The sequence below is a fragment of the Nerophis ophidion genome, linkage group LG22, assembly GCF_033978795.1.
Source record: "Nerophis ophidion isolate RoL-2023_Sa linkage group LG22, RoL_Noph_v1.0, whole genome shotgun sequence".
NCBI classification, from domain to species: domain Eukaryota; kingdom Metazoa; phylum Chordata; class Actinopteri; order Syngnathiformes; family Syngnathidae; genus Nerophis; species Nerophis ophidion.
Genome location: NC_084632.1, coordinates 39,911,624 through 39,936,966, shown reverse-complemented (window position 1 = coordinate 39,936,966; position 25,343 = coordinate 39,911,624). Strand labels below are relative to the sequence as shown.

The following is a 25,343-nucleotide window of genomic DNA, read 5'->3' as shown; positions in this document are numbered from 1 at the left end:
ATAGTTTCGTGCTTCATGCCATGCCAAGTAAGTTTTGTTTGATTTACGTTCTTAGTCTGTTTATGCGTTAGCTTTTTTGAGCAATTTTTGTTTGGATATTTTTTTTGTTAAAATTAAATCATGTTTTTACTTAAATGCCATGTCCCGAGTAGTCCGTCTGCCTTCCTGGGAGAACGACCCCGCAGCAAGCTGAAACCCCCCCGCCCCCCCCACTAATCATTACATAAAATACTTCTTACCATTAATTCGACTTCTTGAACAGGTGCGGTAGAAAACGGATGGATGGATATAAATGCATGAGAATGTTTTATGTTTTGCACGTTATTTTTAGCACTGTGATTACCAGCGAAATTATTCATAATTATCGCCTTTAGCAATGTCAGGCTAAGATTTATCTGAGAGCCAGATGCAGTCATCAAAAGAGCCACATCTGGCTCTAGAGCCATAGGTTCCCTACCCCTGTTCTAAAGTGTTGCATGCTCAGGGAGACACAAATAGATTTGTGTGTTTGTGTGTTCTGGCAATGCCTTCTTAATGGGGACATCACTCTGTTTACACAGGCCACCTCTGACAGTATGGGGACAAAAAAACAGGTCCCCTAAAGGGAAACGTTTGTCACTGATGTCGGTCCAAAAGGCCTGGCTCTCAGTCTAATTCTAATTCATCGCAAAGGTGTGCTAACGGGTTCAGGTCAGGACTCTGTGCAGGCCAGTCAAGTTCATCCACACCAGACTATGTCATCCATGTTTTTATGGAGCTTGCTTTGTGTATTGGTGCACAGTCATGTTGGAAGAGAAAGGGGCCAGCTCCAAACTGTTCCCACAAGGTTGGGAGCATGGAATTTTCCAAAATGCCTCTGTTTACACAGTCACCTTTAAGCCACCTCTGATGGTATGGGGACAAAAAAACAGGTCCCCTAAAGGGAAACGTTTTTCACAGATGTTGGTCAAAAAGGCCTGGCTCTCAGTCTCTGTTCTAATTCATCGCAAAGGTGTGCTAACGGGTTCAGGTCAGGACTCTGTGCAGGCCAGTCAAGTTCATCCACACCAGACAATGTCATCCATGTCTTTATGGAGCTTGCTTTGTGTATTGGTGCCCAGTTATGTTGGAAGAGAAAGGGGCCAGCTCCAAACTGTTCCCACAAGGTTGGGAGCATGGAATTTTCCAAAATGACTCTGTTTACACAGTCACCTTTAAGCCACCTCTGACGGTATGGAGACAAAAAAACAGGTCCCCTAAAGTGAAACCTTTTTCACTGATGTTGGTCAAAAAGGCCTGGCTCTCAGTCTCCGTTCTAATTCATCGCAAAGGTGTGCTAACGGGTTCAGGTCAGGACTCTGTGCAGGCCAGTCAAGTTCATCCACACCAGACTATGTCATCCATGTCTTTATGGTGCTTGCTTTGTGTATTGGTGCACAGTCATGTTGGAAGAGAAAGGGGCCAGCTCCAAACTGTTCCCACAAGGTTGGGAGCATGGAATTTTCCAAAATGACTCTGTTTACACAGTCACCTTTAAGCCACCTCTGACGGTATGGGGACAAAAAAACAGGTCCTCTAAAGGGAAACGTATTTCACTGATGTTGGTCGAGAAGGCCTGGCTCTCAGTCTCCGTTCTAATTCATCCCAAAGGTGTGCTAACGGGTTCAGGTCAGGACTCTGTGCAGGCCAGTCAAGTTCATCCACACCAGACTATGTCATCCATGTCTTTATGGAGCTTGCTTTGTGTATTGGTGCACAGTTATGTTGGAAGAGAAAGGGGCCAGCTCCAAACTGTTCCCACAAGGTTGGGAGCATGGAATTTTCCAAAATGACTCTGTTTACACAGTCACCTTTAAGCCACCTCTGACGGTATGGGGACAAAAAAACAGGTCCCCTAAAGTGAAACCTTTTTCACTGATGTTGGTCGAGAAGGCCTGGCTCTCAGTCTCCGTTCTAATTCATCCCAAAGGTGTGCTAACGGGTTCAGGTCAGGACTCTGTGCAGGCCAGTCAAGTTCATCCACACCAAACTATGTCATCCATGTCTTTATGGAGCTTGCTTTGTGTATTGGTGCACAGTTATGTTGGAAGAGAAAGGGGGCCAGCTCCAAACTGTTCCCACGAGGTTGGGAGCATGGAATTTTCCAAAATGCCTCTGTTTACACAGTCACCTTTAAGCCACCTCTGATGGTATGGGGACAAAAAAACAGGTCCCCTAAAGTGAAACCTTTTTCACTGATGTTGGTCAAAAAGGCCTGGCTCTCAGTCTCCGTTCTAATCCATCCCAAAGGTGTGCTAACGGGTTCAGGTCAGGACTCTGTGCAGGCCAGTCAAGTTCATCCACACCAGACTATGTCATCCATGTCTTTATGGTGCTTGCTTTGTGTATTGGTGCACAGTCATGTTGGAAGAGAAAGGGGCCAGCTCCAAACTGTTCCCACAAGGTTGGGAGCATGGAATTTTACAAAATGACTCTGTTTACACAGTCACCTTTAAGCCACCTCTGACGGTATGGGGACAAAAAAACAGGTCCCCTAAAGGGAAACGTATTTCACTGATGTTGGTCGAGAAGGCCTGGCTCTCAGTCTCCGTTCTAATTCATCCCAAAGGTGTGCTAACGGGTTCAGGTCAGGACTCTGTGCAGGCCAGTCAAGTTCATCCACACCAGACAATGTCATCCATGTCTTTATGGAGCTTGCTTTGTGTATTGGTGCACAGTCATGTTGGAATAGAAAGGGGGCCAGCTCCAAACTGTTCTCACAAGGTTGGGAGCATGGAATTTTACAAAAAGACTCTGTTTACACTGTCACCTTTAAGCCACCTCTGACGGTATGGGGACCAAAAAACAGGTCCCCTAAAGGGAAACGTTTTTCACAGATGTTGGTCGAGAAGGCCTGGCTCTCAGTCTCCGTTCTAATTCATCCCAAAGGTGTGCTAACGGGTTCAGGTCAGGACTCTGTGCAGGCCAGTCAAGTTCATCCACACCAGACTATGTCATCCATGTATTTATGGAGCTTGCTTTGTGTATTGGTGCACAGTCATGTTGGAAGAGAAAGGGGCCAGCTCCAAACTGTTCCCACAAGGTTGGGAGCATGGAATTTTCCAAAATGACTCTGTTTACACAGTCACCTTTAAGCCACCTCTGACGGTATGGGGACAAAAAAACAGGTCCCCTAAAGTGAAACCTTTTTCACTGATGTTGGTCAAAAAGACCTGGCTGTCAGTCTAATTCTAATTCATCCCAAAGGTGTGCTAACGGGTTCAGGTCAGGACTCTGTGCAGGCCAGTCAAGTTCATCCACACCAGACAATGTCATCCATGTCTTTATGGAGCTTGCTTTGTGTATTGGTGCCCAGTCATGTTGGAAGAGAAAGGGGGCCAGCTCCAAACTGTTCCCACAAGGTTGGGAGCATGGAATTTTCCAAAATGACTCTGTTTACACAGTCACCTTTAAGCCACCTCTGACGGTATGGGGACAAAAAAACAGGTCCCCTAAAGTGAAACCTTTTTCACTGATGTTGGTCAAAAAGACCTGGCTGTCAGTCTAATTCTAATTCATCGCAAAGGTGTGCTAACGGGTTCAGGTCAGGACTCTGTGCAGGCCAGTCAAGTTCATCCACACCAGACTATGTCATCCATGTCTTTATGGAGCTTGCTTTGTGTATTGGTGCACAGTTATGTTGGAAGAGAAAGGGGCCAGCTCCAAACTGTTCCCACAAGGTTGGGAGCATGGAATTTTACAAAATGACTCTGTTTACACAGTCACCTTTAAGCCACCTCTGACGGTATGGGGACAAAAAAAACAGGTCCCCTAAAGGGAAACGTTTTTCACAGATGTTGGTCAAAAAGGCCTGGCTCTCAGTCTCCGTTCTAATTCATCCCAAAGGTGTGCTAACGGGTTCAGGTCAGGACTCTGTGCAGGCCAGTCAAGTTCATCCACACCAGACTATGTCATCCATGTCTTTATGGAGCTTGCTTTGTGTATTGGTGCACAGTCATGTTGGAAGAGAAAGGGGCCAGCTCCAAACTGTTCCCACAAGGTTGGGAGCATGGAATTGCCCAAAATGACTCTGTTTACACGGTCACCTTTAAGCCACCTCTGACGGTATGGGGACAAAAATACAGGTCCCCTAAAGTGAAACCTTTTTCACTGATGTTGGTCAAAAAGGCCTGGCCCTCAGTCTAATTCTAATTCATCGCAAAGGTGTGCTAACGGGTTCAGGTCAGGACTCTGTGCAGGCCAGTCAAGTTCATCCACACCAGACTATGTCATCCATGTCTTTAAGGAGCTTGCTTTGTGTATTGGTGCACAGTTATGTTGGAAGAGAACGGGGCCAGCTCCAAACTGTTCCCACAAGGTTGGGAGCATGGAATTGTCCAAAATGACTCTGTTTACACAGTCACCTTTAAGCCACCTCTGATGGTATGGGGACAAAAAAACAGGTCCCCTAAAGGGAAACGTTTTTCACTGATGTTGGTCAAAAAGGCCTGGCTCTCAGTCTAATTCTAATTCATCGCAAAGGTGTGCTAACGGGTTCAGGTCAGGACTCTGTGCAGGCCAGTCAAGTTCATCCACACCAGACTATGTCATCCATGTCTTTATGGAGCTTGCTTTGTGTATTGGTGCACAGTCATGTTGGAAGAGAAAGGGGCCAGCTCCAAACTGTTCCCACAAGGTTGGGAGCATGGAATTTTCCAAAATGACTCTGTTTACCCAGTCACCTTTAAGCCACCTCTGATGGTATGGGGACAAAAAAACAGGTCCCCTAAAGGGAAACGTTTTTCACAGATGTTGGTCAAAAAGGCCTGGCTCTCAGTCTCCGTTCTAATTCATCCCAAAGCTGTGCTAACGGGTTCAGGTCAGGACTCTGTGCAGGCCAGTCAAGTTCATCCACACCAGACTATGTCATCCATGTCTTTATGGAGCTTGCTTTGTGTATTGGTGCCCAGTTATGTTGGAAGAGAAAGGGGCCAGCTCCAAACTGTTCCCACAAGGTTGGGAGCATGGAATTTTCCAGAATGACTCTGTTTACACAGTCACCTTTAAGCCACATATGACGGTATGGGGACAAAAAAACAGGTCCCCTAAAGGGAAATGTTTTTCACAGATGTTGGTCGAGAAGGCCTGGCTCTCAGTCTCCGTTCTAATTCATCCCAAAGGTGTGCTAACGGGTTCAGGTCAGGACTCTGTGCAGGCCAGTCAAGTTCATCCACACCAGACTATGTCATCCATGTCTTTATGGAGCTTGCTTTGTGTATTGGTGCCCAGTCATGTTGGAAGAGAAAGGGGGCCAGCTCCAAACTGTTCCCACAAGGTTGGGAGCATGGAATTTTCCAAAATGACTCTGTTTACACAGTCACCTTTAAGCCACCTCTGACAGTATGGGGACAAAAAAACAGGTCCCCTAAAGGGAAACGTTTTTCACAGATGTTCGTCAAAAAGGCCTGGCTCTCAGTCTCCGTTCTAATCCATCCCAAAGGTGTGCTAACGGGTTCAGGTCAGGACTCTGTGCAGGCCAGTCAAGTTCATCCACACCAGACTATGTCATCCATGTATTTATGGAGCTTGCTTTGTGTATTGGTGCACAGTCATGTTGGAAGAGAAAGGGGGCCAGCTCCAAACTGTTCCCACGAGGTTGGGAGCATGGAATTGTCCAAAATGACTCTGTTTAAACAGTCACCTTTAAGCCACCTCTGATGGTATGGGGACAAAAAAACAGGTCCCCTAAAGTGAAACCTTTTTCACTGATGTTGGTCAAAAAGGCCTGGCTCTCAGTCTCCGTTCTAATTCATCCCAAAGGTGTGCTAACGGGTTCAGGTCAGGACTCTGTGCAGGCCAGTCAAGTTCATCCACACCAGACTATGTCATCCATGTCTTTATGGAGCTTGCTTTGTGTATTGGTGCACAGTAATGTTGGAAGAGAAAGGGGCCAGCTCCAAACTGTTCCCACAAGGTTGGGAGCATGGAATTTTCCAAAATGACTCTGTTTACACAGTCACCTTTAAGCCACCTCTGATGGTATGGGGACAAAAAAACAGGTCCCCTAAAGTGAAACCTTTTTCACTGATGTTGGTCAAAAAGGCCTGGCTCTCAGTCTCCGTTCTAATTCATCCCAAAGGTGTGCTAACGGGTTCAGGTCAGGACTCTGTGCAGGCCAGTCAAGTTCATCCACACCAGACTATGTCATTCATGTCTTTATGGAGCTTGCTTTGTGTATTGGTGCACAGTCATGTTGGAAGAGAAAGGGGCCAGCTCCAAACTGTTCCCACAAGGTTGGGAGCATGGAATTGTCCAAAATGACTCTGTTTACACAGTCACCTTTAAGCCACCTCTGACGGTATGGGGACAAAAAAACAGGTCCCCTAAAGGGAAACGTTTTTCACAGATGTTGGTTGAGAAGGCCTGGCTCTCAGTCTCCGTTCTAATTCATCCCAAAGGTGTGCTAACGGGTTCAGGTCAGGACTCTGTGCAGGCCAGTCAAGTTCATCCACACCAGCCTATGTCATCCATGTCTTTATGGAGCTTGGTTTGTGTATTGGTGCACAGTTATGTTGGAAGAGAACGGGATCAGCTCTAAACTGTTCCCACAAGGTTGGGAGCATGGAATTTTCCAAAATGACCCTGTTTACACAGTCACCTTTAAGCCACCTATGACGGTATGGGGACAAAAAAACAGGTCCCCTAAAGTGAAACCTGTTTCACTGATGTTGGTCAAAAAGGCCTGGCTCTCAGTCTAATTCTAATTCATCGCAAAGGTGTGCTAACGGGTTCAGGTCAGGACTCTGTGCAGGCCAGTCAAGTTCATCCACACCAGACAATGTCATCCATGTCTTTATGGAGCTTGCTTTGTGTATTGGTGCAGTTATGTTGGAAGAGAAAGGGGCCAGCTCCAAACTGTTCCCACAAGGTTGGGAGCATGGAATTTTCCAAAATGACTCTGTTTACACAGTCACCTTTAAGCCACCTTAGACGGTATGGGGACAAAAAAACAGGTCCCCTAAAAGGATACGTTTTTCACAGATGTTGGTCAAAAAGGCCTGGCTCTCAGTCTCCGTTCTAATTCATCGCAAAGGTGTGCTAACGGGTTCAGGTCAGGACTCTGTGCAGGCCGGTCAAGTTCATCCACACCAGACTATGTCATCCATGTCTTTATGGAGCTTGCTTTGTGTATTGGTGCACAGTTATGTTGGAAGAGAACGGGGCCAGCTCCAAACTGTTCCCACAAGGTTGGGAGCATGGAATTTTCCAAAATGACTCTGTTTACACAGTCACCTTTAAGCCACCTATGACGGTATGGGGACAAAAAAACAGGTCCCCTAAAGGGAAACGTTTTTCACAGATGTTGGTCAAAAAAGGCCTGGCTCTCAGTCTCCGTTCTAATTCATCCCAAAGGTGTGCTAACTGGTTCAGGTTAGGACTCTGTGCAGGCCAGTCAAGTTCATCCACACCAGCCTCTGTCATCCATGTCTTTATGGAGCTTGGTTTGTGTATTGGTGCACAGTTATGTTGGAAGAGAAAGGGGCCAGCTCCAAACTTTTCCCACAAGGTTGGGAGCATGGAATTTTCCAAAATGACTCTGTTTACACAGTCACCTTTAAGCCACCTCTGACGGTATGGGGACAAAAAAACAGGCCCCCTAAAGTGAAACCTTTTTCACTGATGTTGGTCAAAAAGGCCTGGCTCTCAGTCTCCGTTCTAATTCATCCCAAAGGTGTGCTAACGGGTTCAGGTCAGGACTCTGTGCAGGCCAGTCAAGTTCATCCACACCAGACTATGTCATCCATGTCTTTATGGAGCTTGCTTTGTGTATTGGTGCACAGTTATGTTGGAAGAGAAAGGGGCCAGCTCCAAACTGTTCCCACAAGGTTGGGAGCATGGAATTTTCCAAAATGACTCTGTTTACACAGTCACCTTTAAGCCACCTCTGACGGTATGGGGACAAAAAAACAGGTCCCCTAAAGGGAAACGTTTTTCACTGATGTTGGTCAAAAAGGCCTGGCTCTCAGTCTCCGTTCTAATTCATCGCAAAGGTGTGCTAACGGGTTCAGGTCAGGACTCTGTGCAGGCCAGTCAAGTTCATCCACACCAGACTATGTCATCCATGTCTTTATGGAGCTTGCTTTGTGTATTGGTGCACAGTCATGTTGGAAGAGAAAGGGGCCAGCTCCAAACTGTTCCCACAAGGTTGGGAGCATGGAATTTTCCAAAATGACTCTGTTTACACGTTCACCTTTAAGCCACCTCTGACGGTATGGGGACAAAAAAACAGGTCCCCTAAAGGGAAACGTATTTCACTGATGTTGGTCGAGAAGGCCTGGCTCTGAGTCTCCGTTCTAATTCATCCCAAAGGTGTGCTAACGGGTTCAGGTCAGGACTCTGTGCAGGCCAGTCAAGTTCATCCACACCAGACTATGTCATCCATGTCTTTATGGAGCTTGCTTTGTGTATTGGTGCACAGTTATGTTGGAAGAGAAAGGGGCCAGCTCCAAACTGTTCCCACGAGGTTGGGAGCATGGAATTTTCCAAAATGACTCTGTTTACACAGTCACCTTTAAGCCACCTCTGACGGTATGGGGACAAAAAAACAGGTCCCCTAAAGGGAAACGTTTTTCACTGATGTTGGTCAAAAAGGCCTGGCCCTCAGTCTAATTCTAATTCATCGCAAAGGTGTGCTAACGGGTTCAGGTTAGGACTCTGTGCAGGCCAGTCAAGTTCATCCACACCAGACTATGTCATCCATGTCTTTATGGAGCTTGCTTTGTGTATTGGTGCACAGTTATGTTGGAAGAGAAAGGGGCCAGCTCCAAACTGTTCCCACGAGGTTGGGAGCATGGAATTTTCCAAAATGACTCTGTTTACACAGTCACCTTTAAGCCACCTCTGACGGTATGGGGACAAAAAAACAGGTCCCCTAAAGTGAAACCTTTTTCACTGATGTTGGTCAAAAAGGCCTGGCTCTCAGTCTCCGTTCTAATTCATCGCAAAGGTGTGCTAACGGGTTCAGGTCAGGACTCTGTGCAGGCCAGTCAAGTTCATCCACACCAGACAATGTCATCCATGTCTTTATGGAGCTTGCTTTGTGTATTGGTGCCCAGTCATGTTGGAAGAGAAAGGGGGCCAGCTCCAAACTGTTCCCACAAGGTTGGGAGCATGGAATTTTCCAAAATGACTCTGTTTACACAGTCACCTTTAAGCCACCTCTGACGGTATGGGGACAAAAAAACAGGTCCCCTAAAGTGAAACCTTTTTCACTGATGTTGGTCGAAAAGGCCTGGCTCTCAGTCTAATTCTAATTCATCGCAAAGGTGTGCTAACGGGTTCAGGTCAGGACTCTGTGCAGGCCAGTCAAGTTCATCCACACCAGACTATGTCATCCATGTCTTTATGGAGCTTGCTTTGTGTATTGGTGCACAGTCATGTTGGAAGAGAACGGGGCCAGCTCCAAACTGTTCCCACAAGGTTGGGAGCATGGAATTTTACAAAATGACTCTGTTTACCCATTTAACCCTTAAGTGTTTTAAGTCAATTTCTGTGAACTGTTGACGACCTTTTCTTCCAACTGAATGAAATTAATTAATGAAATAAGTTTATTTCGCTCACATAACCAACCATCAGCCATTTTGTGTGATCAGTTTAACAGCACAGATTATACATATGAACAATCATACACATTTACACACAAAAATAAATGTTGCAATCAAAGCCGATGGCCGTTTACGACCCCCGTCCCTTAGAAACAGCTGTTGTCAAAGTCCAAATAAAAGAGGAGGCGTACAGCCCGGACGCGCTCTCCTCAATTGAGCCGAATTTGGATTCTGTCTCCGTTTAATTCCTTGCTTCTTGTCTTGTTTAATAGATGTCATCAGTGTTTGAACCCCGACATGTAGTATGCAAATGTGCACGCTTACCGTCAAAGCCGTACAAAGCTTTGCAGTGTCCGATAACCGGCAGCGGGTCATCATCATCAAATTCATCATCAAACTCCAGGGGGTCGGCATTGGGCTGTCCGGGCTGAGGGGGGCTGGAGTGGAACTGAGGTGGGTGGTGCTCCTGACCGCTGTCTTCTGTATAACTGCCTTCAGGGCTAATGAGAAATGTAAAGTAGAAGAGAGATTTGTTTTTGAACATGATGCTTTGCTTTTTGATTGGAACGTTGAACCTAAAAATGTAGTCAGCTAACAGAAGTCAATTGTGCAGGAAATACAATTACTATATTCAATCAATGCAATCAATGTTTATTTATATAGCCCCAAATCACAAATGTCTCAAAGGACTGCACAAATCATTACGACTACAACATCCTCGGAAGAACCCACAAAAGGGCAAGGAAAACTCACACCCAGTGGGCAGGGAGAATTCACATTCAGTGGGACGCCAGCGACAATGCTGACTATGAGAAACCTTGGAGAGGACCTCAGATGTGGGCAAGCCCCCCCCTCTAGGGGACCGAAAGCAATGGATGTCGAGCGGGTCCAACATGATACTGTGAAAGTTCAATCCATAGTGGCTCCAAGACAACAGTGAGAGTCCCGTCCACAGGAAACCATCTCAAGCGGATCAGCAGCGTAGAGATGTCCCCAACCGATACAGGCGAGCGGTCCATCCTGGGTCTCGACTCTGGACATTAAGCTCCAGATTCAATTACATATTATATTGCAATAACACAGCCAGTTAAATTACATAAAAACATAGCTGAGATAGGCGCCAGCGCCCCCGCGACCCCGAAAGGGAATAAGCGGTAGAAAATGGATGGAAGGGCATACATATACATATAAAAGGGAAGAGGGATGTGTACCATGGCTATGAGTTGGTTGTTTTTTTGTTTATTTTTTTTTCCCTTGGCCTCAGTCTGCACCTCCTCTCCAGGGCCCAGGCTAAGACCGATTTTTTTATTTTATTTTAATCTTCTATTTTTTATATATTTCCCCCCCCCCCCCCCCCCCCCCCCCCCCACTCCCCCTCTTTGTTTACCTTTATCTCATCTTTTTTTGTAAGGGGCGCTGGAAGCCGGCAGACCCGTCAGCGATCCTGTTCTGTCTCCCTGTAATGTTTGTCTAAACTTGAATGGGATTGTGCTGAAAATTTTAATTTTCCTGAAGGAACTCTCCTGACGGAATGAATAAAATAAAGTACTATCTAATATATTTTAATACTCTGTTAATTACTGCATTGAGTCTCTAATTCCTCTATCTAGTATTTACAGTTGTGCTTATAAGTTGACATACCCTGGGATAATTTATGATTTCTTGGCCATTCTTCGGAGAACATGAATGATAACACAAAAACCTATCTTTCACTCAAGGTTGATGGTTGTGTGAAGCTATTTATCGGCAAACAACTGTGTTTACTCTTTTTAACTCAAAAAATGCCAAAAGAAAGTACCCAAATGACCCTAATAAAAAGTTTACATACCCCAGTGACTATGATCTGATGCACAACAGTTGACACAAACAGGTTTGAATGGCTAATCAAGGTTCCAATCCTCACCTGTGACCTGTTTGTTTGGAATTAATGGGTGTATAAAAAAGGTAAGTGAGTTTCTGAGCTTCTGAAAGACCATTGTATCTTTCATCCAGAGCTGCATGGATATTTCTGGATTCTGAGTCATGGGAAAGGCAAATAATTGTAAAGGATCTGCGAGAAAAGGTAATTGAACGGCATAAAACAGGAAAGGAGTATAAAAAGATATCCAAGGAATTGAGAATGCCAATCAGCAGTGTTCAAACACTGATTAAGAAGTGGGAAATGAGGGATTCAGGTAGACCAGCAACGATATCAGCCACCATAGCCAGGAAAATTGTTCGAGATGCAAAGAAATATCCACAAATAGCTTCAGCTGAAATACAGGACTCTGTGAAAAAATGTGGTGTGGCTGTTTCAAGATGCACAATAAGGAGGCGCTTGTAGAAAAATGGGCTGCATGGTCGAGTCGCCAGAAGAAAGCCGTTTCTGCGCAAATGTCACAAAGTATCCCGCTTATATTACGCCAAACAGCAAGGAGACAAGCCTCAAAACTTCTGGAACAAAGTCATTTGGGGCGATGAGACCAAAATTGAACTTTTTGGCCACTCGACCATGCAGCCCATTTTTCCCTTTTTCACTTTTTAGCATTCATATTCTCTGAAGAATGGCCAATAAATCATACATTCTCCCAGGGTATGTCAACTTATGAGCACAACTCTCCCGTCCAAAGGCAAAACCTAGTAACTCCCTTCTAGCTGATTTTGAGAAAACGAAGGAAAACCAATCTATCTTGATGCTGTCTTACAAAGATTTACAAAGTCATCAAACGTATAGATGTTTTTTTTGGGGCTTTCATTTTCTTGCCGATTGAGCCATGGATTGAATCGGCTCTCGTGGGGGTCGCATTTTAATGCGGGATCGTTCCTCCAACGCAAACATAGACACTCCGGACAACAACTAAAAGGTAAGAATGATTTAATAACAAAACACAGGTACAAAAACAGACGAAAAGAAACGCGTGGCGAAAGCACAGAAGCTAATGCTAACACTAGCACAGGATCAGGTAACAAGAAACCTAGTAATTACCAACAAAACAGTTGCATACCGCAAACAAGGGACCAAGACCGACTGACGGGACAAGGCAGGCTTAAATAAGGAAGTCATTAACAAAAACAGGTGTGCGTCTGGAACCCTCAGCAGGTGAAATTAATATGTTGCCATGGTGACCAAACTGACTCACAAAAAGGTACACAAACAACAAAGGGAGTCCAAACTAACAGAAAATAACTAAACTAAACATGATCCAGACTACGGATCATGACAGAATCGGCTCTCGTGAACGTGTGCCCTTTTTCCAGATATTTTATCACAATCTCGGGCGGGCCCCATTCTGCGTTTGCACATTGGGCAAGAGCCGTGTACAGCGTCTAGTTTTTATTTTGACCTCCACAGTTATCTGCCCAAAAGAGTATGCAAGGGGAAGAATCAGGAACAATACATTTAATGAAGGTGCTTGAAACGTCCCGGGCCAATCTTCCAAATATCCCCTCGTGCCATAATATCACGTAATCAGGTTGACCGTCGGCCCCCATTGGTGCAAATGTCTCATTAAAGACAATAAGGCGACTGACAAAGAAGCTCCGATTGGTCCCTTGAGATACTAGGTTTTTCTGTTGTATCTACGCGGTTATGTGGTAGTTGCTAGGTCCTGCCATGCGCGTAACAGCTTACTTACGGAACAAATTAGAATATCGCATACACTGATGTAAAGCATATCACCTAGGAACTCCAAAATTATTATCAGCTCAGTTTTGACCAAAATTGAGTTACTGGACGGGAGAACTGTAGTTCTGTTTCTTGGAACAATTCAATCAATCAATCAATGTTTATTTATATAGCCCCAAATCACAAATGTCTCAAAGGACTGCACAAACCATTACGACTACAACATCCTCGGAAGAACCCACAAAAGGGCAAGGAAAACTCACACCCAGTGGGCAGGGAGAATTCACATCCAGTGGGACGCCAGTGACAATGCTGACTATGAGAAACCTTGGAGAGGACCTCAGATGTGGGCACCCCCCCCTCTAGGGGACCGAAAGGAAAACTCACACCCAGTGGGCAGGGAGAATTCACATCCAGTGGGACGCCAGTGACAATGCTGACTATGAGAAACCTTGGAGAGGACCTCAGATGTGGGCACCCCCCCCTCTAGGGGACCGAAAGGAAAACTCACACCCAGTGGGCAGGGAGAATTCACATCCAGTGGGACGCCAGTGACAATGCTGACTATGAGAAACCTTGGAGAGGACCTCAGATGTGGGCACCCCCCCCTCTAGGGGACCGAAAGGAAAACTCACACCCAGTGGGCAGGGAGAATTCACATCCAGTGGGACGCCAGTGACAATGCTGACTATGAGAAACCTTGGAGAGGACCTCAGATGTGGGCAACCCCCCCCCCCCCAAATACATTTAAGGTGTTATGGCAACACAATGACACAAATATAATTCATTTCAAATGCATGACATTTATCTCAATTATTTCGCATCTATGTTATCACTCACAGACAGGTGAGTTTTGTAATGTTCTAGAAAGTGTGTTACCTCTCTCTGCCTTGAGGGGTGTGATGGTGGTTGTCAGCACTGTGCCTCCGGTCTCTGGAGCTCTGCTTTCCTTCCACCTCAGATAACCAAGTCTGTCAACAGAGCAAGTGTTTGCTTTGGTCAGAACATCTCCTTGACACACTGCAAAAACTGCAATATATCAAATAAGGCTGATGTTTGCTTATTTTCTGTCTGATGTGATCATATTTCTCACTAAGCACATTTTATGTTTGTGTTTTACTTGTTTTAAGGGTATTGGTCCTAAATGATCTCAGTAAGATATTACAGCTTGTAGCTGAGATGTTATGACCTATGTTGAGTAAAACACTGAATATCAAGTGTTGCTAAGCTGTGTCATCAACACTCACAAGTATAAAACTATCTTTTTAAAGTAATAATTTCTTATTTAAAGCATGAAAAAAAATTCATGATGTTGAGCACGTATTATGTCACTAGCATGTACTTAATCTAAGAATATTTTTCATCATTTTGAGCAAAAAGGTCACATTTTTTGTCTACTAAGAAAAGTGCACTTGTTATTAGTGAGAATATACTAATTTTAAGGTATTGAAATTGGCTAATTTTACTTGTTTTGGAAAGTCTTGACAAGCCAGATTTTTTGTTCTATTGGCAGATAATTTCGCTTAGTTCAAGTAAAATAACCCCTCATCTTAGTATTTTTTTCCTTGTTTTTAAACATTGACTTTTTGCATTGCAGTGGTCCAGTCCCCCAACTGACAAGTTATTTTTCCATTGTCATGTTCTAATCGTATCCCGAGTACGGTCGCAAAACCCCAGGAATTAGAGATGCGCGGATAGGCAATTATATCATCCGCCGTCCACCCGAACCAACATTTTATCAGGACCGTGCCCGCCCGCCAACCGTTTGCTGCTATCAGGGTGTATAAAATAGTCAGGAATTGTCATGAATACAAAGGATTATGGGTATTTGTTGTGTTGCGTTTATGTTGTGTTTGTCGTTCCTAATTGGTGTGGCTTCACAGCGTGGTGCATATTACTAAGAGTGTTAAAATTGTTTATATCACAACCATAAGTGTACTCTGTGTCACCCAGTATGCCTTCCAGTCGTGTGCCGCGGAAGCCACACACAACATGATGCTGGACTGACAAGCAGATCGTACATGCTGTATAGGACGACAAAACCAATGGCTTCATAGCACGCCCTAATACTTATTATCTGGGTGACTGCTGGCAGTCATTCAGGAGAATAACAGCATCTCTTATTGTCTTCTTCGCTTTATGACACGGGTCTTAAATGGCTCTTTGAATGGCAAAGGATACCGATCCCAGAACCATGCATATCAAATATTTCCGGATGGTTCAACCGCCACCCGCCCGAATCTAATTCAAATCTATTTTTTCGTCATGTCAACCGCCCGACCCGCGGTTTACCCGCGGACTCCGCGGATGAGACCGCAAACCGCGCATCTCTACCGGGAATATTCAAAGTTGGAAACTTTCCATGGGAATTTATGGGAATTTAATGGGAATAAACATTGAATGCAACATGCTAGATCATGCAGCATGATTATTAGCTAAAACAACCTGATTTCATGCAAATTCAGTAGAATTTCAACCCTACACGGTGCATTCCTCCATTCCCAGCATGCTACACACTACAACAGCAGGGCTATTGAGGCCACACTAGTATGTGAGCCTAAGAACTTCTACAAAGTTCTACAGGAGCTTAATTTAAGAATATTTTTCAATATATTGAGCAAAAAGGTCTCTTTTTTTTTTCTACCTAGGAAAGTGGACTTAATTTTAATTTAGAATATACTTATTTTAAGGTATTTTTGGGTTCATTGAGGTTAGCTAATTTTACTTGTTTTGGAAAGTCCTGACAAGACAAGTGTTCTTGTTCTATTGGCAGATAATTTTGCTTAGTTCAAGTAAAATACCCCCTCATTTTTGTATTTTTTTCCTTGTTTTTGAACACTGACTTTTTGCATTGCAGTGCTTCAGCACCCCAACTGACAAGTTATTTTTCCATTGTCACGTTCTAATCGTAAGGTCGCAAAACCCCGGGAATATTCAAAGTTGGAAACTTTCCATGGGAATTTATGGGAATTTAATGGGAATAAACATTGAAAGCAACATGCTAGATCGTGCAGCAATGATTATTAGCTAAAACAACTTGATTTCCTGCAAATTCAGTAGAATTTCGACCCTGCACTGTGCATTCCTCCATCACATTTGCAGACAATTCCCAGCATGCTACACACCACAGCAGGGCTATTGAGGCCACACTAGTATTTGAGCCCAATATCTTCTACAAAGTTCTACAGGAGCTTAATCTGATTATTAGCTAAAACAACCTGATTTCATGCAAATTCAGTAGAATTTCAACCCTGCACTGTGCATTCCTCCATTCCCAGCATGCTACACACTACAACAGCAGGGCTATTGGGCCACGCTAGTATTTGAGCCTAAGAACGTCTACAAAGTTCTACAGGAGTTTAATTTAATTTAAGAATATTTTTCAACATATTGAGCAAAAAGGTCTATTTTTTTTCTACCAAGAAAAGTGGACTTAATTTTAATTTAGAATATACTTATTTTAAGGTATTTTTGGGCTCATTGAGGTTAGCTAATTTTACTTGTTTTGAAAAGTCTCGACAAGACAAATGTTCTTGTTCTATTGGCAGATAATTTGCCTTAGTTCAAGTAAAATACCCCTCATTTTTGTATTTTTTTCCTTGTTTTTGAACATTGACTTTTTGCATTGCAGTGGTCCAGCACCCCAACTGACAAGTTATTTTTCCATTGTCATGTTCTAATCGTAAGGTCGCAAAACCCCGGGAATATTCAAAGTTGGAAACTTTCCATGGGAATTTATGGGAATTTAATGGGAATAAACATTGAATGCAACATGCTAGATCGTGCCGCATGATTATTAGCTAAAACAACTTGATTTCCTGCAAATTCAGTAGAATTTCGACCCTGCACTGTGCATTCCTCCATCACATTTGCAGACAATTCCCAGCATGCTACACACTACAGCAGGGCTATTGAGGCCACACTAGTATTTGAGCCCAATATCATCTACAAAGTTCTACAGGAGCTTAATCTGATTATTAGCTAAAACAACCTGATTTCATGCAAATTCAGTAGAATTTCAACCCTGCACTGTGCATTCCTCCATTCCCAGCATGCTACACACTACAACAGCAGGGCTATTGGGCCACGCTAGTATTTGAGCCTAAGAACGTCTACAAAGTTCTACAGGAGTTTAATTAATTTAAGAATATTTTTCAACATATTGATCAAAAAGGTCTATTTTTTTTCTACCAAGAAAAGTGGACTTAATTTTAATTTAGAATATACTTATTTTAAGGTATTTTTGGGCTCATTGAGGTTAGCTAATTTTACTTGTTTTGAAAAGTCTCGACAAGACAAATGTTCTTGTTCTATTGGCAGATAATTTTGCTTAGTTCAAGTAAAATACCCCCTCATTTTTGTATTTTTTTCCTTGTTTTTGAACACTAACTTTTTGCATTGCAGTGGTTCAGCACCCCAACTGACAAGTTATTTTTCCATTGTCATGTTCTAATCGTAAGGTCGCAAAACCCCGGGAATATTCAAAGTTGGAAACTTTCCATGGGAATTTATGGGAATTAATGGGAAATTAATGGGAATAAACATTGAATGCAACATGCTAGATCGTGCAGCATGATTATTAGCTAAAACAACCTGATTTCATGCAAATTCAGTAGAATTTACCTTCACTGTGCATTCCTCCATTCCCAGCATGCTACACACTACAGCAGGGCTATTGAGGCCACACTAGTATTTGAGCCTAAGAACGTCCACAAAGTTCGACACGAGCATAATTTAAGAATATTTTTCAATGTATTGAGCAAAAAGGTCTATTTTTTTTCTACCAAGAAAAGTGGACTTAATTTTAATTTAGAATATACTTATTTTAAGGTATTTTTGGGCTCATTGAGGTTAGCTAATTTTCTTGTTTTGGAAAGTCTGGACAAGTCAAGTGTTCTTGTTCTATCGGCAGACTATTTTGCTCAGTTCAAGTAAAATACCCCTCATTTTAGTATTTTTTTCCCTTGTCTTTGAACACTGACTTTTTGCAGTTTCGGGACTGAAAGTACAGACCGCCTACAGAACCAGGCCAGACACTAAAAAGTTCTACAGGAGCTTAAATTAAGAATATTTTTCAACATATTGAGCGAAAAAGGCCCAATTTTTTTTTTTCTACCAAGAAAAGTGTACTTGTTATTATTGAGAATATACTTATTTTATGGGTTTTTGTGGGTTCATTGAGGTTAGCTAGTTTTACTTGTTTTAGAAAGTCCTGACAAGCCAAATGTTCTTGTTCTATTGGCAGATCATTTTAGATTCGATAATACTTTATTTATTCCTTCAGGAAAATTAAAATTTTCAGCACAATCCCATTTAAGATCAGACAAAACATTTCAGGGAGAGCGAGCAGGATCGCTGACGGGTCTGCCGGCTTCCAGCGCCTCTTACAAAAAAGATGAGATACAAGTAAACAAGTGAGGGGGATGGGAGAAAAAAATAGAAGATTAAAATAAGATGAAATAAAATAAAAAAAAATCGGTGTAAGCCTGGGCCCTGGAGAGGGGGTCCAGACTGAGGCCAAGGGAAAAAAAACACAACAACTCATAGCCATAGTACACATCCCTCTTACATGTGTGTAATTAGAATTTTGCTTAGTTCAAGTAAAATACCCCTCATTTTTGTATTTTTTTGCTTGTTTTTGAACACTGACTTTTTGCAGTTTCGGGACTGAAAGTACAGACCACCTACAGAACCAGGCCAGACACTACAACGGACTACAGGAGCTTAATTTAAAGGGGAACATTATCACCAGACCTATGTAAGCGTCAATATATACCTTGATGGTGCAGAAAAAAAGACCATCTATTTTTTTAACCGATTTCCGAACTCTAAATGGGTGAATTTTGGCGAATTAAACGCCTTTCTGTTTATCGCTCTTTGCGATGACGTCAGAACGTGACGTCTCCGAGGTAATACAGCCGCCGTTTTCATTTTCAAAACATTACAAACACCGGGTCTCAGCTCTGTTATTTTCCGTTTTTTCGACTATTTTTTTGGAACCTTGGAGACATCATGCCTCGTCGGTGTGTTGTCGGAGGGTGTAACAACACTAACAGGGAGGGATTCAAGTTGCACCACTGGCCCGAAGATGCGAAAGTGTCTGCCGCCAGACCCCGATTGAATGTGCCAAAGTGTCTCCACATTTTACCAGCGATGACAGACATGGCACAGAGATGTATGGATAACCTGCAGATGCATTTGCAACAATAAAGTCAACGAAATCACAAAGGTGAGTTTTGTTGATGTTGACTTATGTGCTAATCAGACATATTTGGTTGCGGCGTGACTGCCAGCTAATCGATGCTAACATGCTACGCTAATCGACGCTAACATGCTATTTACCGGCGGTGCTAAAGCAGACATGGCACAGAGATGTATGGATAACCTGCAGATGCATTTGCAACAATAAAGTCAACAAAATCACAAAGGTGAGTTTTGTTGATGTTGATTTATGTGCTAATCAGACATATTTGGTTGCGGCGTGACTGCCAGCTAATTGATGCTAACATGCTATGCTAATCGATGCTAACATGCTATTTACCGGCGGTGCTAAAGCAGACATGGCACAGAGATGTATGGATAACCTGCAGATGCATTTGCAACTATAAAGTCAACTAAATCACAAAGGTGAGTTTTGTGGATGTTGACTGCCAGCTAATCGATGCTACGCTAATCGATGCTAACATGCTATTTACCGGCGGTGCTAAAGCAGACATGGCACAGAGCTGTATGGATAACCTGCAGATGCATTTGCAACTATATTACGTTTCCTTCCACCCACATTTAATGCGAAACAAACACTTACCAATCGAAGGATTTAAGTTGCTCCAGTGTCACAAGATGCGAAAGTCCTGATCGTTTGGTCCGCACATTTTACCGGCGATGCTAACGCAGCTATTCGGCCATGCTATGGCTATGAATAGCGTCAATAGCTGTTCGCTCAATAGCTTCAGTTTCTTCTTCAATAGTTTCATACTCCAACCATCCGTTTCAATCCATGCATAATCTGTTGAATCGCTTAAATCGCTGAAATCCGAGTCTGAATCCGAGCTAATGTCGCTATATCTTGCTGTGGTATTCCCATTGTTTGTTTACATTGGCAGCACTGTGTGACGTCACAGGGAAATGGATAGTCGCATCGCAAATAGCGAAAATCAAGCACTTTATAGCTTATTTTAGGGATATTCGGGGGCCGGTAAAATATGAAAAAAACTTCAACAAATACAACAGGCCACTGGGAACTGATTTTAATTGTTTTTAACCCTTTTGAAATTGTGATAATGTTCCCCTTTAAGAATATTCTACAACATATTGAGCAAAAAGGTCTATTCTTTTACCTACTAAGAAATGTGCACTTGTTATTAGTGACAACACACTTATTTTAAGGTATGTTTTGAGTTCATTGAGGTTCGCTAATTAGGGTCCTTGGCCCATGGCAAAGGACTCCTGTGGAGTCCTTTGCCATGGGCCAAGGACCCTATTGAAACTGCTGTGTTTTATTATTATTCCGCACCTAAGCGCTGTAATTTGACCCCCTTAACATGCTTCAAAACTCACCAAATTTGACACACACGTCGGTATAGCAAACCTTCCCAACATATTAAGCAACCAATCCCCCAAAATGAAAATTGCGCTCTAGCGCCCCCTAGGAAAAAATTACAGACAAAACTGCATGTAACTTCTGTTAGGAATGTCATAGCGACATGAAACAAAAACTCCTATGTAGGTCTAACTTAGACCCAATTTTCATACACTCACTTCTTTCAGCAAAAATCTACAGGAAGTTGGCAAAAACCCCTTCAAAATAAAAATAAAAATTCAAAAAATGCAATTTTTGCCTCTTTGCGCTGTAATTTGACCCCTTTTAAAATGATTCAAAAGTCACCAAGCTTGGCGCACACATAAGGACTGGCGAATATTGCGATCTAATGAAAAAAAACCAAACCCCAAAACTCAAAATTGCGCTGTAGCGCTATTTTTGAATAAAACACTGAAAAAACTGCTCCTAGGAAGAAAACACAGACAAAACTGCTTGTAACTTCCGGTAAGAATGTCGGAGAGACATAAAACAAAAACCTCTATGTAGGTCTCGCTTAGACCTACATTTCATAGATTGACAACCCCCAACAAAAATCAACAGGAAGTTTGCAATCCCCCCTTCAAAACAAAAGTTTTGTAAAAAACATTATCTCCTCTGAGTGCGTTTGTTGTTTTGGCTTCAAAGTCGCACAGGAGAGGGATTGAAACCTTCTGATTAAAAGTATAGAACAGAGTTTTGATAAGTTCTCAGGTTTTGATTTTACGCACCTTCAAAGAACCCCTGTGCAAAGTCTCCTAAAAAATTTCATTTTTGCCTCTTTGAGCTGTTATTTGACCCCCTTAAAATGCTTCTAAACTCACCAAACTTGACACACACATCAGGTCTGGTAAAAATTGCGATCTGATGAAAAAACCTAACCTCAAAACTCAAAATTGCGCTCTACCGCCCCCCTAGGGATACAACACGGACAAACTGCTCCTAGGAAGACAACACAGACAAAACTGCTTGTAACTTCCGGCAGGAATGTCAGAGAGACATGAAACAAAAAACACTATGTAGGTCTCACTTAGACCTACATTTTAATAATTAACATTCTTTGGCAAAAATCAACAGGAAGTTTGATATTTTCACTTCAATACAACAACTGCATTACTTTCACAATGCATTAGATTCTCAAAATAGTGGCTCCAAGGCGTCTTCTAACGTGGGTCTCGGGGGCAGCAGCCAAAGGCGGACCCGACCAACGCTGCTTGCAGCTTTAATTTGACTTGTTTTGGAAAGTCTTTCCAGGCCAAATTTTCTTGTTGTATTGGCAGATCATTTTTCTTCGATCAAGTAAAATGCCGCTAATTTTATTATTTTTTTTCTTGTTTTTAAACACACCTTTTCGGACGTGCTGTAATGAAACAACTGGAAATGTGTGATGCGTTACATTGCATTGTATGCATGTTCGATATGAACTGAACACTGACTCTTCATTTTTTTATCTTCTCTTCTTGTGTCCCTCGTCTCCTTTGTCTTAGCTCGGTCGGTAGAGCGGCCGTGCCAGCAACTTGAGGGTTGCAGGTTCGATTCCCGCTTCTGCCATCCTAGTCACTGCCGTTGTGTCCTTGGGCAAGACACTTTACCCGCCTGCTCCCAGTGCCACCCACACTGGTTTAAATGTAACTTCGATATTGGGTTTCACTATGTAAAGCGCTTTGAGTCACTAGAGAAAAGCGCTATATAAATATAATTCACTTCACTTCACTTTTTACATTGGACCACAACTGCATGATCAACGTTTTTTTACACATTCGACCAGTAGAGGGTGCTGTTAACGCATCCAAGACGCCATACATTGAGCTCGGGAAGGAAAGTAAGACTTTTCAAGACAATACTTCTAAAAGCCTCAACCAGTCGTTTTACCTCATGTCTGTGGATCTCTGAACGCAGCTTTTCCATGTTGCACATGGTCTCTGATATTTTAGGCTGCAGGCTGTTGGGGTCTCCCATCTGTGGATTCTTTTCATACACGTCCTTCATTTTGTTCAAGGCATCTCTGGCAAAGGAAAAATCAGAGCGATGTCATGGAAAGCTGATAATGAGCAGACTCCGTCAAAGGAATGCATTGTTGACTGTGTATATCCGTACAGTATTAATCTTGAAACAAATCTATATCCGTAAAACCTTTCATCATCTGATAAGTATCTACCTTTGCTATAAAAGAAGATGTGGCTGAAAGTATCAAACACAACACTTGTATGATAGTGTGAGGGACTACAAAACGACTGGTAAGTACGCAACCTCTGATCCATCTGTATGTGGAGCTCTTTATTGAGTTCCTCAATTCTCTGCTGCAACTTCTTCCTCCTCTGCTCCGGGGGTAAGTGGCTGTAGTCCTCCACCGACGGGGCCTGGTGAAAAGACAAGGTAAAAACTGTGAAATGACACTTTCTTCTCTAGGATTAAATTAGTCCTGACACTGATATGATGCAGAGGTCTGTAGTAGGGTTATAGTCTTGAGTAACAATCACGGTTTCACCGTTAACACCAAGTGGAGGAGTTCAAGTACCTCGGAGTCTTGTTCACGAGTGAGGGAAGAGCGGATCGTGAGGTCCACAGGCGGATCGGTAATGCGGATGCTTTATCGATCCGTGGAAGCAGCTGAGTCGGAAGGCAAAGCTCTCAATCTACAGGTCGATCTACGTTCCCATCCTCACCTCTGGTCATCAATCAATCAATCAATGTTTATTTATATAGCCCCAAATCACAAATGTCTCAAAGGACTGCACAAATCATTACGACTACAAGATCCTCGGAAGAACCCACAAAAGGGCAAGGAAAACTCACACCCAGTGGGCAGGGAGAATTCACATCCAGTGGGACGCCAGTGACAATGCTGACTATGAGAAACCTTGGAGAGGACCTCAGATGTGGGCAACCCCCCCTCTCTAGGGGACCGAAAGCAATGGATGTCGAGCGGGTCCAACATGATACTGTGAAAGTTCAATCCCTAGTGGCTCCAACACAGCCGCGAGAGTTCAGTTCAAGCGGATCTAAGACAGCAGCGAGAGTCCCGTCCACAGGAAACCATCTCAAGCGGATCAGCAGCGCAGAGACGTCCCCAACCGATACAGGCGAGCGGTCCATCCTGGGTCCCGACGAGCGGTCCATCCTGGGTCTCGACTCTGGACAGCCAGTACTTCATCCATGGTGATCGGACCGGACCCCCTCCACAAGGGAGGGGGGGACATAGGAGGAAGAAAAGAAGCGGCAGATCAACTGGTCTAAAAAGGAGGTCTATTTAAAGGCTAGAGTATACAGATGAGTTTTAAGGTGAGACTTAAATGCTTCTACTGAGGTAGCATCTCGAACTGTTACCGGGAGGGCATTCCAGAGTACTGGAGCCCGAACGGAAAACGCTCTATAGCCCGCAGACTTTTTTTGGGCTCTAGGAATCACTAATATGCCGGAGTCTTTTGAACGCAGATTTCTTGCCGGGACATATGGTACAATACAATGGGCAAGATAGGATGGAGCTAGACCGTGTAGTATTTTATACGTAAGTAGTAAAACCTTAAAGTCACATCTTAAGTGCACAGGAAGCCAGTGCAGGTGAGCCAGTACAGGTGTAATGTGATCAAACTTTCTTGTTCTTGTCAACGTCATGAGCTTTGGGTTATGACCGAAAGGACAAGATCAAATGAGTGTCTTCCGCCGGGTGGTTGGGGCTCTCCCTTAGAGATAAGGGGAACTCGGGGGGAAGTAAAGCCGTTGCTCCTCCACATGAAGAGGAGCCAAATGAGGTGGTTCGGGAATCTGGTCAAGATGCCACCCGAACGCTTCCCAAGGAGGTGTTTAGGGCTCGTCCGATCGGTTAGGAGGCCACGGGGAAGACCCAAGACACGTTGGGAAGACTATATCTTTCATTTTAATCACGGTTTAGATTGTGGCTTCTCCATCCATCCATCCTGGCTTCCTGTGCACTTAAGATGTGACTTTAAGGTTTTACTACTTACATATAAAATACTACACGGTCTAGCTCCATCCTATCTTGCCCATTGTATTGTACCATATGTCCCGGCAAGAAATCTGCGTTCAAAGGACTCCGGCTTGTTAGTGATTCCTAGAGCCCCAAAAAAGTCTGCGGGCTATAGAGCGTTTTCCGTTCGGGCTCCAGTACTCTGGAATGCCCTCCCGGTAACAGTTCGAGATGCCACCTCAGTAGAAGCATTTAAGTCTCACCTTAAAACTCATTTGTATACTCTAGTCTTTAAATAGACCTCCTTTTTAGACCAGTTGATCTGCCGTTTCTTTTCTTTTTCTTCTATGTCCCACTCTTCCTTGTGGAGGGGGTCCGGTCCGATCCGGTGGCCATGTACTGCTTGCCTGTGAATCGGCTGGGGACATCTCTGCGCTGCTGATCCGCGTCCGCTTGGGATGGTTTCCTGCTGGCTCCGCTGTGAACGGGACTCTCGCTGCTGTGTTGGATCCGCTTTGGACTGGACTCTCGCGACTGTGTTGGATCCATTGTGGATTGAACTTTCACAGTATCATGTTAGACCCGCTCGACATCCATTGCTTTCCTCCTCTCTAAGGTTCTCATAGTCATTATTGTCACCGATGTCCCACTGGGTGTGAGTTTTCCTTGCCC

General features: G+C 43.6%; 1 protein-coding gene across 3 annotated transcripts in view; it reads right to left on the bottom strand.

Moving 5' to 3' along the window:
• The window catches only part of fnbp1l (formin binding protein 1-like), a 166,322-nt gene that overhangs the window by 25,172 nt on the left and 115,807 nt on the right, over positions 1–25,343 (bottom strand). For all 3 annotated transcript variants that reach the window (XM_061883819.1, XM_061883820.1, XM_061883821.1), the window contains 4 exons: positions 22,994–23,103; positions 22,616–22,748; positions 14,047–14,138; positions 9,888–10,063 (listed from right to left, as the gene is read on the bottom strand). In XM_061883819.1, the coding sequence (XP_061739803.1) occupies positions 9,888–10,063; positions 14,047–14,138; positions 22,616–22,748; positions 22,994–23,103 (511 nt within the window). The remainder of the gene's footprint in view (positions 1–9,887; positions 10,064–14,046; positions 14,139–22,615; positions 22,749–22,993; positions 23,104–25,343) is intronic.